At 42.0% G+C, this 20,080-nt stretch overlaps 1 protein-coding gene across 1 annotated transcript; it reads left to right on the top strand.

Annotated features, from left to right (window-relative positions):
- Positions 1-11,667: 11,667 nt before the first annotated feature.
- ercc4 (excision repair cross-complementation group 4) lies at positions 11,668-19,129 on the top strand. Its single transcript, XM_086063638.1, has 11 exons — positions 11,668-12,048; positions 12,351-12,531; positions 12,624-12,819; positions 12,963-13,170; positions 13,251-13,431; positions 14,569-14,700; positions 14,769-14,873; positions 16,032-16,620; positions 17,397-17,489; positions 17,591-17,703; positions 18,302-19,129. Exons 1-11 carry the CDS (start codon positions 11,872-11,874, stop codon positions 19,033-19,035), a joined length of 2,709 nt encoding a protein of 902 aa, XP_085919764.1. The 5' UTR covers positions 11,668-11,871; the 3' UTR covers positions 19,036-19,129.
- Positions 19,130-20,080: the final 951 nt, after the last annotated feature.

The following is a 20,080-nucleotide window of genomic DNA, read 5'->3' as shown; positions in this document are numbered from 1 at the left end:
ATTAAAAGTCATTGAATGGATTTGTGCAAAGGAGTCACTGTAGCACAATTAAGCAATAATACATGTGGTAAAAAAATATATTTACTGTATTTGTGGGGACTAGTTGTAATTTACAATGAACAGACTGGCTGGGAGTCCACGAGTTGCCTCATGTTCCAAATACCAATTGCTCTGAATTTGAAAAGAAAAATGTACTGTTCATGTCACCAACGTCCAACATGAAGCACTAATGCCACCTAGTGGCAGAAAATGAACTCAACATAAATCTATGACTCAATGTTTCACACTCTTTTTAAATGAGCTGTTTAGTGTATCTTTTTAACTTCAAATAACTTATGATTTACTTACTACAAAATCACTGTATCGATGAACTAAAAGATACAACCATATTTGTATTTGGTAAGCATATTTGTCTACTTAAGTGTATGAAAAACTTGGGAACAAATTTATTTTGCATTTACGACAGATACAAAATGTGCAATTTCCAATTAATCGCAAGTTAACTGTGGAAACCATGCTATTAATTACAATTAATAATTGCAATTGACTGACAGCCCTAATATATATATATATATCACACTAGTAGAATGGCATGAATCGAATGATTGTGTCTTAGGCCTTGTAGCACTCTATAATGTAATCATTTCCTGAAAATGTAATAACGCCCAAAAAAGTTATAAAATTTGCACTTAACGCGATCAAAAATGTAATAAAACCCAATAATGTAATACATTGTAATTTCACCAATAATGTATTATTTCACAAATAATGTATCATCCGCTTCTTCCTTCAAGTAGACCTGGACGCAGAGTGCAGTTTGAGGCGTGCCTCCACGTCGGGTGGACTTAATCGTTTGACTCCGCCCACATGGATTTTTTTAAGCGCATTATGGAGCATCAAAATTTACAAACACTCAACCCTCAGTCAGCCAGGGCAGCAGAAGGCGCAATCCCTGGAGGCTTGAGGTTAGTATTTGGGTTTCGATCAGTTTTTAATTTTCGTTGTTGAATAAAGTGTTCAAACAATACTGAAATCGTGATTTGGTAGAGTTAGTATTATAAAATGGCACACAAAGCCGCCAGGGCAATAGTTTAACAACAAAGAAAGAAAGAAGAAGGTGCCTCGAGGTCGAAAATCCTTGTGGGCGGAGTCAAATGTTTACGTCCACGCCTCGAACTGCACTCTGCATCCAGGGCTTACTCTCTTCCTTGACAATCCCACCATGTTTTTGTGGTTCAATAAAAAATAATACAGTGCTGTTTATTGTATGTGAAACGCCTCACCCTTGGTTTTCAACCAATAGTTGCCAACTAATTTTTCATGATGGCCACTGTATCACATTCCTGTACACTCGTAGTACTTGGCACACACGCCATTTAAACACTTGCTGTTTGGTTTGTTAAAGGAAAACAGCACGCAGTCCGAATTTGATGTTTACAATGTCCAACCAAACCAATTGAAGTCGTCAGAGAGACCGATTTTTTTTATGATGCCCAGACAACGGCACAGTTTATTTTAGAATTCCTGTGACAGTTTGTCTGTGGCCTTTTCAGAATGCACAAACATGGATGGCTCCAAAAGTGTCGCCTCCTCAATTCTGTTCACTAAATGGTGAGAAATGTGGCAACGTGTCCATGTTCCTAAAATCCCTTCATCTATTTTTGTGGCTTTTCTAGACAGTTGCAAGTCGCAGCCATTAATTTGTTATTAAGACTGCCAGTTAAATGGCTTTAAAAAAAAAAAAAAGTGACTGCTTTTGGTACATGGCCTTTATGCTCCGCTCCAGTCTACATTTATTCGTCTTCTGTAGCTGTTGAGAGCTAGGAGGTAGTTATCGATCCCGATGCCATGTTTCCTGCCGCTTGAACACAGACGAACACGCAGGACACTTACCGGCACTTCACTTAAGGAAACGACACGAGAGCTTTCACCTGCTGCCAGAGTGTACAAGTCGCAACATTTCCCCCGTCGCGAGAGCGCACAATTCAAGTGGAAGTAGTGAACTTGAGGGCGTAGGACACTTTCAAGTCATCACGTGCACAAAAGCCATAGTAGTTGGTGGTATTAATGAAAGCCGAGACATGGCGCTTATGAAGTGATAAGTAACGACTGGGTGCCAGATATATTCGCGGCTGCGTGCGGCTGAGCCAAGCTTACAGGGCAAGAATTCATCAAAGGTTCATCGCTTTTTCCTCAAAGGCTGTTCAATTACATGCTCCGTGACACTCCTTTTTGTTTGAATAGAGAATATTTCACAACACAAATCTTCTGCTAAAGCTTAGATAGGGACTACAATCCCTTTAAATCCCTACCTGGAGTCTAAATTACTGGTATTTAATTTGAGGGAGTTTGCCGTAAAGCATTTTATACCTGAACGCCTTCTCACTTGGAGTACATCTCTGTGGTTATTGTGTATTTCCTTGTCATTTGCATGTGATTGTCATTTTCAGTACCAACGGGAGCGCTTGATTCAAGTAACTAACAAACAGATCAATGGCTATATCCATACCTCCAGAACATAAATCAGATAAAACCCCAATGGTCTAGTCAGGACCAAATCTTATCTTATACACTAACGTCGTCAAACCGCGCCCTTAATGGGAACTGACTTGACAAGCAGGGGCACAGATTGGCCGGCCCCTCGGATCACCGCCTAGTCATTTATCCCCGCAGGTGTTCAGAGTGGGTATGAATGCAAGTTGTGCATCCAAATGATCGTGGTGGCACTTGGCCGGATGACAGAGTGAGCCATCTGGGCAACAGATAGCTGCTGACGGCCCACATTTATCGCTGTGGCCTGCCCTCTCGGCTTGCAGCCAGCTGGACAAACTGGGTGAAGGGGTGGAGGATTAACTCCTAAGTGGCCCGTTAAGCTACAGTACGTTTTGATGAGTTGGACATTTGTTGGGGTTAACCATTTACATCGTAGGTGTCAACCTCCGGACCTGGAGGGCTCGCAGTCCTGCAGGTTTTTGGATGTTTCCGTTCTCCAACACAGCTGATATATGATCAGCTCATCGGCAAGCTCTGCATAAGCCTGATAACGATCCTGCTGATTGGAATCGGCTTGTGTTGGAAGAGGGAAACCTCCAATACCTGCAGGACTGCGGCCCTCGAGGACCGGAGTTTGACACCTATGATTTACATGATTTGATGTAGCTGATAGTCACTGTGTAATCCTCAAGTATTTCTTCGGGGTCTGCATTTCTCTAATAAAGGACGATTCGATATGCATCTATGATACAATTCAAGAACGGTTCATTTTCAAGGGGAACGATTGGACTCGGCTTGATTCATTGGGCTTACAATTTTGATTGGATATGGTTAACCTTTACATGTAAAAGCTCCCCAAAGTCCAAACTATTCAACAGAGGTCAGCACTTTTCTCATTTCGTCGGCCCGTCATTGATAGATAACCACCTTTCGGTGAGTGCTTCCGCATTTTTGGCGAGTGCTTTATGACACGAAGCCTCGAATCAATACACCGACGGAAGCAGATTTACATTAGACCAGGGATGGCGAGATCCGGCCCTCGATAGCCGGAGTCCTGCAGGTCTTGGATTTTTCCCTTCTTCAACACAGCTGATTCATGATTAGCTCATCAGCAAGCTCTGCGTAAGCCCAATAACGATCCTGTTAATTGGAATCAGTTGCAGTTGTGGTAGGGAAACCTCTAAAACCTGCAGGACTCCGGCCTTCGAGGACCGCAGTTTGCCATCCCTGCATTAGATGATCTGGGTCATTACAGACGTTCGTCTCAGTCCGTGTATTTATATATATATATTTTTAGGTTTCACATCATAAAGCACTCGCCAAAAGATGGGCATACATCAATGATGGGCTTGCGTAACAACGGAAGTGCCCACCTTTGTTATTGAAATGAAGGCAATTCAACGAAACAACAAACTGGTTTGTATCTGATCTGCATCAGACATAAAAGACTATTCGGAATGGATGTCGGTACATTGGGTACGATACGATTCAGGGGCGGTACATTTTAAAATGTAGAAATTTGATTCGGTTTGGTTGAATCCAAACTGATTTTCTGTTTCAAATTGTTTTTTGTTACACCCCTAGATTTTCACATAAAATAGAGATTCAATAGCCAAATGGTTAAGATGATCCGATTCTGCTTTTTGAGTAACTTACCATGTCTGTCTGGCTGACTGAGTACAGTGCTGCCAATCCCTTTGTTTGCCATCAAAACAGCCGAGCAGGCATGGCTAGTATATTAATGATCCAAATTGAGTGCATTAGTTTCGTTTTGAAATCAAATCTCAATCTAATCGAATCTCAAATAAAGTTCTTGCAGTCCCCTAGTGCGCACCTGTGTGTGTTGTATCAGGTCTAGCCTTCCTGTCATAAAGTTCCTGCTGGCTTAAGTTTCTGTTATCCAGCAGATCGCTTTCCTCGATGGCAATGCAGCAATTCCCGCTGTCCATCACAGCACTCTCCCTTCAATGCTGCGAAGACCCCCAGGAGCCACTAAAGTGTTGCAGCTGAGTGGAAATGTCGGCGTCGCGAAACCACCTGCCATACTCGAGAGAGTGACAACATATACACAGCTGTGTTGTCTTTGCGTATAAGCCTACTCTACGCACAGAGTATCTCAAACTCATCCTGTAAACATCGCAAATAAGGCAAAAATAAGTTTCTTCTTTGCTTGCCAAGATATTTTTCCAGTGGATTGAATCACATTATTTAACTCAAGTCAGACTCAAGTTGCTGATTTTAGTGCTTGAAACGTGCTTGTCTAAAATGTATACTCAACTTGATTTTGACTTTGATTTTTGCCACAATCCTTAGGGTTAAAGACTCGAGACTTTGGCCCAATCCCTTACCCCTCATCTCGTCCCTCCCCCGTTCACACGGACAAAGGAGTTTCCCAATTCTCCGTAAAATGTAGGGGAGGGGGGGCGGGGTTGTGTTAAGATGAGGGCTGCAGGTCTCTTTTCACAAAGATAGATCTCGACCTCTCTAGGTTCTCCCATACTACAGTCACGCACGCCCCCTCGGCAACACAGGCGGAAGTAATGGCGACACCAGGAAATAACAAACCGCAGGAGACACGTAAATGTAAGCATGGCAATCCTCATTGAATGTCATAGTAATGATAGTGGTTTTATCGAATGTTCTAACTTTGGCAGAAATTGGCACAATTGTGTGTTTTAGTAAACGCTCGCTGTTGTCGCATCCGTGACGTCACAACCAGCATGCAGCTGCGGCAGCTCAAGGTGACGACGTAGCGGATTGGATAGCGATAGTACGTTCCCAATTCTTAGAGGGATTTTTTTTTTTGTCTTTGCCTCCCCAAAGAAGTCGAAGGGCGAGGGGAGAGATAAACGAGACAAAGGGTGCAGAGTGAAGAGGAAGTATTGAGATTGGGCCTTATTCTTACCTCTGTTTTTAAGACATGGCTATGACAATAGATAAGCCTTTGTAGCTCTATATTTACTTGTATAAAAAAAAAACTAGCCAAGTCAAATTTTCCAGTTCTACTAGCAAACAATATTTTTAAAATTAAGTAATATATTCCTCATTCAATACTGTTTCACCCTTGACACTAGTGAGTATACGCAGACCAGAAATGGATGGCTGGATGGAAATTTAAGCACAGTATTTGCAGTGCAGGCAGACAAACAAATGATTGGCAAACGTTTCAATCATGCCTGCAGCCAACACTAACTCTCAGCAACCTCGCACGGGGGCACATCTGCATGTCTTCTCTACAGCCATCCATTCACTAATGGGGCCATTTCGCCAAGCAATAAACGGAGTGGATCATCATCACAGGAGATGCAAGCTAATGATACATTAAACTGTCAGGTGCTGCGTGTCGCTGAAAAGAGCCTGCGGGGTGAAGTGGCGTTCCTTCATCAAAATTTTAATATCCCTTCTCAAGAATTGGAAGACTACAAACTGTGTGCATTCTGGACTCTTATCTGTTAATCCTACGCTACATGGACAAAAGTATCACATTTCTTTATCAATTCATCACTCAATTAGGAGTTGCACTGGTCCTCTTATTTCCTGCTTCTTAAAATCCTTTTTGGTCAATTGTACATCCAATGTTGTGGGAACATTCTGGGGAAGGCCCTTTTCTGATTCATTTGCGCAGAGCAAGAACCATACTAGTTCTTCAGTTCTTCTAATATAATAACTCATTCACTCCCAGCCATCAGGAAGTCAGAGGAAACTTGTTTTCTATATCAGTTTAACAGAGGTGGCAAATCCAGGTCCAGAAAGTAGAAACCCTGCCACAGTTTGGCTTTAGCTGAGCTAGCTAGCTAGCATCAGGGGCTAAAGTCAAACTGTGGCATTTAGCCCCAAGTGCTAGCTAGCTAGCTCCATTGGTGCTTGTTTACCTGCTAAGGGGCTAGCTAGCTAGCATCAGGGGCTAAAGCCAAATTGTGGTAGGGTTTTTACTTTCTGGACCTGGATTTGCCACCTCTGCACCTTTAAGCAGAGCAAAGACCCAATCCAGATTTCAGCTAACATTCAAGTTAACGTGTCCCTTTGTTCTTCCACCTTTGGTTGCAGTCACAGCAGCCAATAACCAGGCCCGGCCTTAGCAACCCACACTCAGACTCGGCGATATTACACTACAGTCGCTCCCTTTCTTTAATTTTCAAGGTTTTAAGTCACGGTTGTCAAACTAATTTTTGTCATGGGCCACATCGTAGTTAGTACTTTCTCCCATGCTTAAGCATATTTGGGTGTCTTGAGAGGTGTTACTGTTTATAAATCCAGGTGTTTTTTTTTATATGTAAAGAAAACAGACCCGGTGCAGGCAAAAATAAAGGTAAGACGTTCATTTCCTCATTCGTTCTGTTATTTTCACAGGCTGAAGTGAGCATCCGTTTGATCAGTTTTCTGACATAATGGTGGGCATTTGTGGCCTGCCAACCATTTTTATTTTTTTTTTATAATAAAAACTACAAAGCCTTTCCAGATATGAATAGATACTATTTATAAGTAACATGACAACATTCCTCTTACTAACACTGTAGTTTCAAGTAACTACGTTAAAAATAGCTCGATTAATACTCTTGTGGCCCTCAAGGGAAAAAAGGTTGGACATCTCTGGGTTAGAGGGTACGGGTAGGGGGAATTAGACTACTAATTCACTCACCTTCTTTCGCTCACGTCACGCCAAGATATGGGGACGTAAAGGTTTTGGCAATGTAGAAGGGGCGTCCATGGGGCAATTCATCAGTTACAGTATCGCACTTTAATATGCAGCAGAAATTTCTGTTTCATTCGTTTTTCCAATGCATTTGTCTAATCCACTTTTTCCCTCCAGCGTGAGTGTATTGCCATACACATTGGCCAAGCAGGCGTCCAGATGGGCAATGCATGCTGGGACTTGTTTTGTCTGAAGCACGGCATCCAACCCGACGGCTGCATGCTCAGCGACAAGACCCCTGGAGCAGGGGACAACTCCTCCAACACATTATTCTTCGAGACCGAAGCTGGCAAACGTGTTCCTCGGGCCATCTTTGTTGATTTGGAGCCAACGGTCAAAGGTAAAAAGACAAAAATTACACAATATGGAGTGAACTAACTATTTTATTCTGAAGTTGGGGGTGGCGTATCGTTGCTAGGTCTGAGACTTTTCTGAAGTTGATGGTTTAGCTGCGCTGCCATAATAGTCACTGTAGCAAATGGTTACAGTGCTTTCGCAAGCCATAACACCATCACCACACGATTACAAGTCAAGTTAAGGTGTCAAGAGAATTTCCGAAAGCACGGCTTAAACCATAAAGGCCTAAAGCGCCTGCCAAAACATGCCTCTACAAACCTATCCTACCTTCTAAAACCTACCTAACTTTAGAGTCACCCACCAAAACCTGAATTTTTCCTGGAAAAATTCGGCACCTGCAAATTTGGGTATTTTTTGTCTTAACCAGGATTATTCAGGATTAAAAAAACATGTTTGTCAGAATTTTCAGAAGAATTTTCTGGGTATATAAAAAACAACAAATTATTATTATTATTATTATTATCAAGAGGCAACTATTGTTTAGCACTTCTCATACGAATGCACTTAAAATGCTGTATATTATAAAAGATCCATGTGACAACAAAAAAATAAAACCTGTCCCCTGACCACAACATCCTCACAAGAAGGGCCGCGCTTACACACACACAACCTGAAGAACTATGTTTAAAAAGACATGGTGGGGCACAGAGAAACCATGCGAGGAAAAACACCCAAGGGGACACGGAGAGGGACAATAAAATCCTCTAAGCCTTTTTATGGTTAAATCTAGTATTGAGAGGTTGTTATGCTGTTTATCGATGGAAAATAGGGTTCCATTTAATTTCAGCTCATTTTCAGAAGAATACATCTCCCGAATGGAACTTAATGTAAGTACCAACTCTCGAAGGAAATAAAAAAACTAAACAAGAAACACATTTGTCAATTTGAAATGCTGCCTCTAGATTGCCCTCTGTGTGTTTATGACCATGATTGGATGCCTGTAACATGTTGACATTCAATTTTAATCCGTCTCTGTAATTAGCCAGGCGTCACAAAAATAGAGGCAGAGTGATTATAAGAGGAAAATCCAATCAAACATGCTTCTTATGACACGTGCGCTGACGGAGTGGACGCCGAGCGCATAGAAACAATTACCTTTCACACACCCTCAAGTACACCAACACACATCCAAGCACGTACTGGGTCACACACGCACACACATATGCTACCATCACTATGCTAATTAACCCACATATCCGTTCCCACACATCCTTGGCTTTCATCCCATCCTCAATTAGATTGAATTTCCAACTGCTGTTAGTGTTTGGATTAGGCGGAATTATGAAGGAATTCAAGTGTTTGAAATTCTTCCTTGCCTTTGACCTACTGCATCAAGCGTTTGACAGCTATCTGGCTTGAAGAAGGAGAAGTGTGCCTTTGCGTACTTTTGTGCACAGGAGCTCGTGTGTGTCGGCTAAACCTTTCTTATGTGCGCAGTTACTGCACTGTATGTGCCGTCATGACCTTACTCGTCACACCCCTTAACTCTTCTTCTTTTTCTACTCTGCTGAGCGTGGTGTGGGTCAAAGCAAGAGCAGAAAAGCTCTTCAAATGTTTCTAACCTTTAGAGCTTTTTGAAACTGACAGCAAAGAATGTGAATAATCACACTAACGCTCTCGCCATGATCTGGTTTTGCGACAAATACATTTAAAAATACACACGCACACACATACAGTTGTTAAATGAAAAACAACAAAATGTTGTACATGAAAAACAGGAGACTAAGCTAGCATGCTAACGTACGCGAGCTAACGCTCTCATCGCTATCTTAGATATCTTACACGCAAATCGTAAGTCAACATATTTCTCTGATACAACTCCGCTGATGGCCTCGTGTCTCTCATAATGAACCTGAAACGAATTGTATATAGTACATTTTTGAATATGTGTATAATAAATTAATTGATCGACTCTATTATCAACACGCTGAATTTCAACATTGGCAATAGCCCGTGCTGTTTTAGGCAAAAGTTTGGAATTTCTAGCTAGACCATTTGTCATTTTAATTGAATAATAAGAAATATCCTTTCATATTTTTCCTGCCATTTTTGACGGAAATTGTGGAATTTCAATGAAATTTAGATGGTACTGCTACTATTTGCACATTTAGTGTTTGTGGCTATTTCTTTTGGACTGAAGTGATGTTTAGGGGCTCCTTTTCATATTCAAATTATTATAAGTTATTGAATTTTCTTGCTAATTGGGATTTTTTTGAAAATCGCAGCATTTCAACGGTAGATATTTGGAGGCTGGTGGTATATACCATTGAAATACCTTCAAGAAATTCAAAATGGCGGCACAGTCAAAATTGGCAGGAAAATTCAGCCCTTAGATTACAATTATTATTTTTTTGCAAGTTGTAGGCCTACTGAATAATACAGAAAATTCACACAAGATTTTACAGTAGATCCCATCTTCCAGGTAAAACGGGATTTTTTTTTTTAATTCAACATGAGCAAGCCCCCCTCACTGTGAACCAACACTTCTCCAGGATCAAAATCTGCCATCTTCTCACTTCAAGTTTGGCATTATGTGTTTGTTTGTCTGTCAATTGGATTGATTCAAGTACAGTGCGTTGCTTTATGTAGCAAAGTCGTTCTGTGTGCAACATCCACGAAAACATGCTGCTCTTGAGACACTGAAACTAAAACTATGCATGTGAGTCCCAGCGCAGTGTACAGGTGCGCACACACATGCAGTACACTCGGGCCTGCCATCATGTCTCCCCTGTCACATACTGATGCCATCCTCCAAACCTCCATCCAATCTGTCTTGATTTATTCCGCTAATACTGAATAAGCCGCAACGTCAACAAACATAACAGACATGGAATGTGTTTTGTCATATTTGAAAATGTTGTCGTCGTAAAAAGCACATATTTTCTTTTTATCATTGTGTTTTTTGGAGTTCACATTGTCGTGCAGGTTTTTTTTTTTTTTTATTCATGACTTCTTCACTGGTGCTGCTTGACCCATGCAGTCACCCAGCTTGGGGTGACTAAAATGTGCTCCTTGTCCTCGTTGATACTTAAGAGGGTGCTGTAATAATAATTAGCCGCAGCAGGGCCATTTCTACCATAATAATAAAAAACGTTCTTCCCATTCTCTGAAGGTGTCGGCGTATATAAGGGCTGAAAAGCTGAAATCGAACACATGTAGCGTCTGCAGAGCGGTATCTGTGCAGCAGTGGAGTACTTACCCACCCCTGCTCTTAACACTAAAAGGCTTTCAGTGAGTCATATTGGGTGGTTGATACAATCGGTGATGTGGTCAGTGGTGATGTTATTTGAAAAATAATACTGGATTTGAATGAATGTGAATGTGAATGTGTACTCATTCCCACAAGTGTATTTATGAACCATTTGTTTTCATGTACAGTACCATAAAACGCTACTGGGGGGGGGGGGTACAGTTTTCCTGTCACATCAACGTTTGACTTGATGCTTTCATTCTGACATCGAACTGCTGCTGATCATCTTACAAAGGAACACGCACACAATACACACACCATTCCAGAAACGCTTGTGTATGAGCTACGTTTGAAAATCAAAGTGCTTCACTGCTCCCTACAGGCCGGATGTGGAAAGTGCATGATAGCAATCATCTTAAACCAAGCGGTGTTTTGTTTTTGTTTTTTTAACCCTGAAAATTTGCCTCAACAGCGACGGTATTTAACAGATTTGCCACCTAGTAGGCTACATTCCTTTATGGTCTGTTTTGGTAATTGGATATTCGGTATGGAAACAGATATTTAAAAGAGAAAAATGACTCGTTGGTTGCCCGCCCGTCCGTGCAGGTGCTCAGACTTCTAATTAATTAATTAAAACGTTATTAATAAAAGTATTTAAATTAAAAACATGTGGTGGTAAATAAAGTACAGAAGTGGTAGGAGTAACAATATTGTAGGCTATTCTTTTTTCATTGGGTCTATGGAAAATGAAAAGGGGATCAAATATAGTCCAAGTACAAAGAATGCAAGGACATCACAAAATCAGCACATGTAGTCATATGCTGTTCATTTGAGACACTTTGTTATGGATCATGTGTGCTGTTTTTTATTTATTTAGCCCTTGCAAAATATTTTCAGTACCAAAAAAGAAATGTCATTGTCATTGCAGCATCACACCAGCAGATGCCGCCCGTACGTTTCATCACGATCGCATGGGTTGTTTTTTTGCGTCACGTGACCGGAAGTTTAGCGCGTCAACACAATCGACGACAGCGCGAGCTAGCGGTCGCATTTTCCAATGATTCTTACTGCTTTTAGCTGACATTGGAACACGAAACGGGGTTTGTTGTTTTCTCCTGCTTTGGGGTAGGCTTCCATCATGGCTGGCCCGCTGCTGGAGTTTGAGACCGAAATGTTTCTGAGCCTGTTCAGTTGCGACGGGCTGCTCGTGGTGGCGGAGGGGATGGGGATAGACCGCATTCTGCTGCAGTTCATGCGGGTCTACTCGGAACAAGGCAGCCTGGTTCTACTACTGAACACTACCACCCCCGAACAGGTCAGAACCACCACGTTGTTAACCCAATAGCACAATTACAATTAGTTATTTTCGGGCGTTTTCAGAAAAAAACTAAAATCACCCTAAACAAATTAATGGACAGGAATTGTCTATTTGACAGTGGTTCAACATTCACAGATTTCCATTACAAGGAAGACTGACCCCCCAAAAAATGTTTTTTAAGCAAGCACATTGATATTCTGTAAATAGTACTAAGCAATGTACTGAAGTAAAAGTACAGACTATTAAATGTATACGTAATGTAAACATGCAGTTGATGTGTATGCATTTTCACCATTTAGGAGTATTTCACGGAGCAGTTGCAAGTGGAGGGTGTGACCCACTTGCCGAGGACGGTGACCAGCGAGGTCCAAGGCACCGAGCGATACGACGTGTACACCAAGGGAGGGGTCCTGTTTGTCACCAGCAGAATCCTGGTGGTGGACTTCCTCACCGATCGCATACCTGCCCATCTTATTTCAGGTAACTGTGCACACAAGCTACTTAATAGGATTTCGATGTACCTGCGGAGTGGAACGCGCATACCTTTTTCTCTTTCCGATACGTCCTGTCAGGCATCCTGGTGTACCGCGCTCACAAAATCATCGAATCGTGTCAGGAAGCGTTCATCCTGCGACTGTTTCGGCAGAAGAACAAGACGGGCTTCATCAAGGCCTTCACCGACAAAGCCACAGCCTTTTCCTCAGGGTTCTGCCAGGTGGAGCGTGTGATGAGGAACCTCTTTGTCAAGAAACTCTACATTTGGCCCAGGTATGCAGTGTAGCTGATCACGACACAGCAGTCACCCCAAAAATTGGGAAACGCAAGCAAATTCCAAACAAATGGAAATTTGAACAGCCTCTTGTAACAGCTCTACTAAAATCTGTGTTCTGTTCTGTTCTGATGTTGAACAGGTTCCAAGCGTCAGTAAACACGGCCTTAGAAAGGCACAAGCCGGATGTGGTGGAGCTCCACGTGTCCCTGACGCCTTTCATGAGGGCCATCCAGAGCTCCATCCTGGACATCATGGGCGCCTGTCTGAAGGAACTGAAACGTTACAATCCCGCCTTGGAAGCGGAGGATCTCTCCTTGGAGAACACGCTTAGCAATGCCTTCGATAAGGTTGCTATGTTTTGTAAATCTACCGTTCACACATTGTCGGATCCCAAAGTGCATTTTATTAGTTCTAATTTGTCCCCCAGACCATCCGCCATTACCTGGACCCCTTGTGGCACCAGCTGGGATCAAAGACAAAGGCGCTGGTCCAGGACCTGAAGGTGCTGAGGGTTCTGCTGCTGTACCTGACCCAATACGACTGTGTCACGTTCCTCAATCTGCTGGAGTCCCTCCGTTCCAGCCAAAAGAACTTTGGCTCCAACGCAGGTGACATGCTGGCCTCATCGTTTCAATTGTATTACCTGCAGCCAATGTGTTTCATTTACACTCAATGTTGAATCATAAGCTAATTATTGACAGGCCATAAATCAATTTCTTCTATTTGATAGCAATTATATTTAGGCAAAGTCAACCCCCCCAAAAATATATTTGCAATATGTTGTATGTGCCCCCACTGTCTAAACACGACATTCTGATAAATGTCATGTTTGAGTTGAGCAGCAAAGGCCACCTGTTTTTATCCTACTCAGGAGGCGGCCATGTTGTCACTTGCTGTTGACTTCAAATGACATCATAGTGGTGCAGGCTCTGGTAACGACCAATCACGCCGCAGCTTCAGAAAACAGGTGAGCCGTGATTGGTCGTTAGAGCAACTGCGATGTCATTTCGAGCAGGGCTGCTCGATTATGAAGAAAATATTCATCACAATTATTTTGGTAATAATTGAAATCACGATTAGGACGATTTATTTTTTGGTATAAACGTAAATATTTAAGACTAATACAATTCTTTGAAACACTATAATTATACAAGTTCCTTATGAATTAAACAAAATGTATTAAATGTGTTATTTTTAAATTTAAAAAGGTGCAAATGTATGAATTTAAACAACTCAAAATTAGTATTAATCTTCTCTTCTTTTTTTTTACGGCTATGCTGATTTTGTAATTGTGGAGTTTAATAATTGAAATTGGAATTTAATTTCGATTTATTGCACACCCCTAATTTCTATTCGACAGCAAAGTAGCAAAATGGCCGCCTGGATTTTGCTGCTTAACTCATTGTACAAACACAGGGTTGGGAGGGATACTTTTAAAATGTATTCCCTTAGTTACAAGTTACCTGCAAAAAATATATATATATATATATAGTTAGTAATGTAATCCAAATACCATAATTTTAAATTAATGTAACTTGATTATTTGTATGTATATATTATGTATAGTGTGTACGATGTTTAAATTGGGGAGAACAAGATTTATTTGGAAGGTGTAACTCACATTATGGTTGTTGTTCCGTTATTCCCCAAGCCTGTACAAATACTATATTATCATAATTAGACCAGTGAGGCTGCGTAGAATGTAAAGAAACTTTTTGGGTTGACTTCATAATGGTTGATTTCAGGGTGGCTCTTCCTGGACTCCAGCACATCCATGTTTGTGAACGCCCGGTCCAGAGTGTACCAAATCCCGGAAAACAAGAAGAGACTTAAAGTTGGAGCTGAAGCTGAGAAAAAACGGATACCTGCGGTTTCAGGTGACACTGAAGAAATCCCAGAAAACGCTAACAAATGAACAGTTTTGAATTGCTACGATGTGTTTCAGAGGTGAAGCGAGTATTGGTGCTGGAGAAGAGCCCAAAGTGGGAAGCTCTGACTGAGGTCCTGCAGGAGATTGAGAAGGAGAACAAGAACTCCCAGAATGAACCAGGTTCGAACTGCCATCCTTTGGAAGCTTCATGAACAATTAGGGTCCGACCGATATGCTTTTTTTTTTTGCAACTGATGCCGATACCAATTTTTGTCAGAAAAAAAACACAGATTACCGATGAATCTGCCGATTATTTAAAAATATATATAATACGTAAAATTACCCCCCTCCCCAATTCCTTTTCAATTCAAGTCCATCGTATGACCAACACATTTCATGAAGTATCCAAAGTTATTGTATGGATTCATGTGTCAATAATAAAACCATTCTTACTTGTTTACAACTGCTGGGGTTGTATTTCTATATTGTGCCATGTCTTGTGGAAATGTGTGACCAAAAAAACAAATCCTTGGATGCAGAAAAAAAGTCTTTGAATCCTTGAAATATCAACTGTAAATATAACTTGAAACGACAATAACAAAATAAAACGATAAGAAATAGAATAAACTAAAATAATAGCAACTGACAAAACATTAAGAACAAATACTGACTGTTCCTGTGCATTTTGGCCTCTTGGGGGCAGTGTGGTGTCGGGCATCCATGGCGTACACACTTAAAGTGAGTACAATTCTATTAGAATAAGTTGTTTTTGTTACAGATTAGGAATCATTTGTGCCATTGCATGGTGTTTTCTCACTTGTGGGTATGTGTTCCCACAGCATTTGGAAAGGAAAGGAAAAAGTCGATGCTAACTTCCTGTTAGCATTTGAATGGGATCCTCCCTTCACTAGTTTTAGCATTAGCGCTAGCGATGTTTTAAAAACCAAGCATGTTTTGTATTTAAATATACAGTGGCTGTGATTCTTTACGTTGTGTTTAGTTTTACAGTTAACTCCAACTCGGATGTCATTAAACAACTGAAAGGACGCTTAGGGACAAGAGAATAACCAGAATAACATTTGCTACTTGCTAGTTGCTAATGCTTATGCTACGCAAGCAAAATGGTGCATTCAGGGTCCTTTCACAGCGTCGGGAACGTCGGTTTTCTTAGATAACGTTTTATGGGGAGAAAATTGGTTGATTGTTTTGGCCGATATTTGAAGGCCTATAATCGGCGGTCAATTAATCGGTCGGGCCCTAATCTCAATCTCAGGGGGCAGGACAAGTGATCAGTTCTGAAGTTGGGACTTTTTGTTTTGTTTTGTTTTGAACCTTTAGGTCGCGTCCTGATCTGCGCCAGCGATGACAGGACTTGCGCTCAACTGCAGCAGTACATCAGGCACGGTGCAGAGCGGCTCCTGGACAGACTGTACAACCGCACCGTCGCCAAACAAGACCCGTCGGGCGCCCCTGCTTTTCCATTGGTCAAACATCAAAAAGACAAGGGCCTTGTCAAAGGCGGCCCCAAGGGAAAAGGCCGAGGGAGCTGGAAAAGGAAAGAGCAGAAAAAAGCCACGTCAAAGTCTAAAAGCAGACCCTCGCTGACCTTGACGCAGATGGTTGCCGGCGAGCAACCCGTCGAAACGGCGGCGATGGGCAGCAGCGAGGACGAGGATGACTTCGGCCATGAAGACGAAATGGCGGCGGAAGACGCCCCGAAGCTGGATTTGTCATCTGACGCTTACTACGCAGTTGTGAAGGAGCCCCTGATGGTCATTCACCCCCTGAGGGGCTGCACGGACCCCCACGGCCTGACGCGGGTGCTACATGAAGTGGAGCCCACGTTCGTGGTGCTTTACGACGCCGAGCTCAGCTTCGTGCGCCAGCTGGAGCTCTACAAAGCCTGTCGAGCTGGCAAGCCACTCAGGTGTGTGAGCAGCTTATTACCTCCGCCAAGGAAGACGTCTTCCTTTGGTAACGTGCAACTTGTTTACAATTATTATCGTATCCCAGTCCTGCTACTTGCGTCTCCTCTAACCTCGTGATCCACAAGTGAGTGACGGCGAACTAATGTTACATGCCGTATATCTGGTCGCGAGTCGCAACATGTTTTTTTTTTTTGGGGGGGGGGGGGGGGGGTTATTTTGTTTTACGCTTTCTCGAAATCTCCTTGGTGGCCAGTTTACTTGGGCGGCCCGCCCAAGTATTAACATGGTGTGGGAAACACTGATATTCTAATGATCGACTAACGGTGATCGGATTTTTCAAAGTCACTGATTGGAAGAAAAATCCTGATCGTGTAAAGCCTACATAATGTGATAAATCATTATTTCATATTTAGCGCCTTTATACTGTATTTTAGAATATTTGTGGGGTTTTTTTGTATGTTATTATTATTATTTTCAGTTTAATCAAATATATTTTCTGGGCTTTATATCTTGTTTAAGCCATTCATTATGGCAGGCTTTAACCTGGCATGCAAAAAATGTGCGATTGTTCATCTTAAGTGGATCAAACTGAAAATATGAAATATTAATCGTAAATAATAAATATATATTAAATATGAACTGTGCAGACTGCACATTTGTTTATTGTAACTCATTTGAAATGTTCACTATGTGTCAAAGCTCATCGATTCATATTAAGATTCTAGATGACCGATTTGCCTCAAAATTAATTTCTCATGAGAATTTCCCTCTACAGGGTGTACTTCCTCATCTATGGCGGCTCAACGGAGGAACAGAAATACTTGACCGGGATGTCGAAGGAGAAGAAAGCTTTTGAGCATCTCATCAGGTCAGCGTCTTCACTTTTGTTTAGCATCGTTCACATTTAGTTCATTTGTCATTGCGCAATTTGGTGTAAAATAGCAAATTGCTTCAATCATGACTGTGCAGGGAAAAGGCGACTATGGTCATCCCAGAGGAGAGGGAGGGCCGAGAAGATACCAATTTGGACCTTGCTAGGAATTTAGGGCCTGCCAATGCCACCACCAACACTCGCAAAGCTGGCAAGTTTATTTATTTTTATTTGATTTAAGTTTGCAACAACCTAGAAATGCAAAATCAGTATTTTAAAATGTATGAAGCTTACTGATGGCATTTAACTCATTCACTTCCAGCCATTTTCACTGAAGCAACCCCCTTCGCTCGCGGTTTTATCTGTTTTTGACTGGTTTTGCAAGAATATTTGGTTCTATTGCTATAAAAACATGGAACCTACCAAATGAAAGATTACACACTCTTCTTTCCTCAGGAAAAAAAAAATGTTTTTTTTTTCAGCAATTAGCGTTAGAATAATAGCTAAGTTTCATCATTATTCACAAATCTGTTGAAAACACTGTCAAAAAGAGCTTGTTGCAACATGGCCCTGCAGGTTGATCTCTTATACCCTGCTGCCACCTGCTGGCCGTTTTTGTAATAACTACCATTGCTTCATCAAAGCCTTCTGTATGCTGTAGCATATAAAATAACACAAGAAAAACGTATAAATACATTTTTGGGAGTGAAGGACAAAGTATAAAAAAACCAAAACATTTTGGGGTTTTGTGCGAGTTAACAAATCCGATTTGAGTCTGTCATGATGGCGATCCGTTTCCGTTTAAACAGGAGGCCAAGAGCAGCCCCAAGAGCCCTCGCGGGTCATCGTAGACATGCGCGAGTTCCGCAGCGAGCTTCCCTCTCTGCTCCACCGCCGCGGCCTCGACATCGAGCCCGTCACTTTGGAAGTGGGCGACTACATCCTCACGCCGGATATTTGTGTGGAGCGCAAGAGCGTCAGCGATCTGATCGGCTCGCTGCAGAGCGGTCGCCTCTACACCCAGTGCCTCTCCATGAACCGCTATTACAGGAAGCCCGTGTTGCTCATCGAATTTGACCCGGCGAAACCGTTTTCCCTCATGGCCCGCTCCGACTTCCGCCACGAGATATCATCCAACGACGTTTCCTCAAAACTCACCTTGCTCACGTTGCATTTCCCACGTCTCCGCATCCTCTGGTGTCCCTCGCCGCACGCCACGGGCGAGCTCTTTCTCGAGCTGAAGAAAGGTCGCAAAGAACCGGACGCCGCCGCCGCTCAAGCCGTCACGGCCGAATCGGACGCGGTGGCAGAATCGACAGAGCTCTACAACGCCGGGCCGTATGACTTCTTGCTCAAGATGCCGGGCGTCAACACGAAAAATGTCCGAGCTCTCGTAAGAAATGCTGACAGCGTGGCCGATTTAGCCAAACTGAGCCAAGACAAGCTGGCGGCAATACTTGAGAATGCCAATAGCGCCAGGTTGCTCTATGAGTTCTTGCATAATGTTGCAAATGTTCAAACTGCAGCGCAGAAGAGCAAATAAACGCTTAGTATGGATTTTTAATACATTTTTCATAAATCAGTGTAAAGTATTTTTTGTGAGTATACAGAATAAACGGAAGTATTTAACTGTTGAATTTTTAAACCTTTTTAAAACATATAACAAATGTTTTTACATTAGTTGTGTTGCATCTTTTATCGTGACATCAGTCTTACAGCCAGTGCAAAATATTATTTTGCCGTAATGTTTGGTAAAAAATGCCATCCATTTCCTTTCTTTATGGCTTATACTGGCCTATCCCAGCTGATATTATCCAATGTTTTACTGCTACATATTTATTATGGTGTTTGTATTTCTTCCTCCATATTCAAATAGATTGTAATGACTACACGTTTGTCTTATGTCACATATTTCGCAATTCCACATTATTTTTTGCAAAATTATACAAATGGAAAATTCCGATATTTACGCAATGCAACACACCTCACAAAGTGAGAACAAATGGGAGTACTGTATTGCCTGTGACTACTAGCTTACAAACCAGGCATATGTTTATAGTAGTCAATAGTCAATCAACATTTCATCACATTTTGAAATCAAAACAATCCTCACAAATCACATTTAAACCATCCAAAGTCCAATACTTTTCAATGAGCGGAGAGCTTCCTTTCACCTAGTAAGCCATTTTGACTGACAAACTCGGAATTGTCCATACAAAGAAAATATTGTGAGAGTGTGATCTAACACCGTGGTTGTATAGTAAACAACTCGGTCTATAATTATTTAATGCGGGCCTGTCATTTAATCGCAGAGTAAATGCAAATGAGCTCGTTCAGTTTGCACTTTGTGTACACGTGAGTCACTATTACGTAACACGACAACACTGCCGTTATCACCTCGAGACGAGACTAATCTTCACGCGTGTCCAGTGTCGGTGTTACGACACTGATTTGACACCAACTTAACGTGTCCGGTTCCGAATGTTGACCCACAAAAGAAGAGTTGGCGCCCCCCGATTACTGGCAACCTCATGCTTTCTTGCGACCACGCCCCCTCCACCCCCTTCCCTTCCCTTCCCTTCCCTTGC

The sequence above is a fragment of the Leptonotus elevatus genome, chromosome 20 (genome assembly GCF_054856555.1).
Source record: "Leptonotus elevatus isolate MCC_2025b chromosome 20, RoL_Lele_1.0, whole genome shotgun sequence".
Lineage (NCBI taxonomy): Eukaryota > Metazoa > Chordata > Actinopteri > Syngnathiformes > Syngnathidae > Leptonotus > Leptonotus elevatus.
This window is presented reverse-complemented; position numbering and strand designations above follow the sequence as displayed.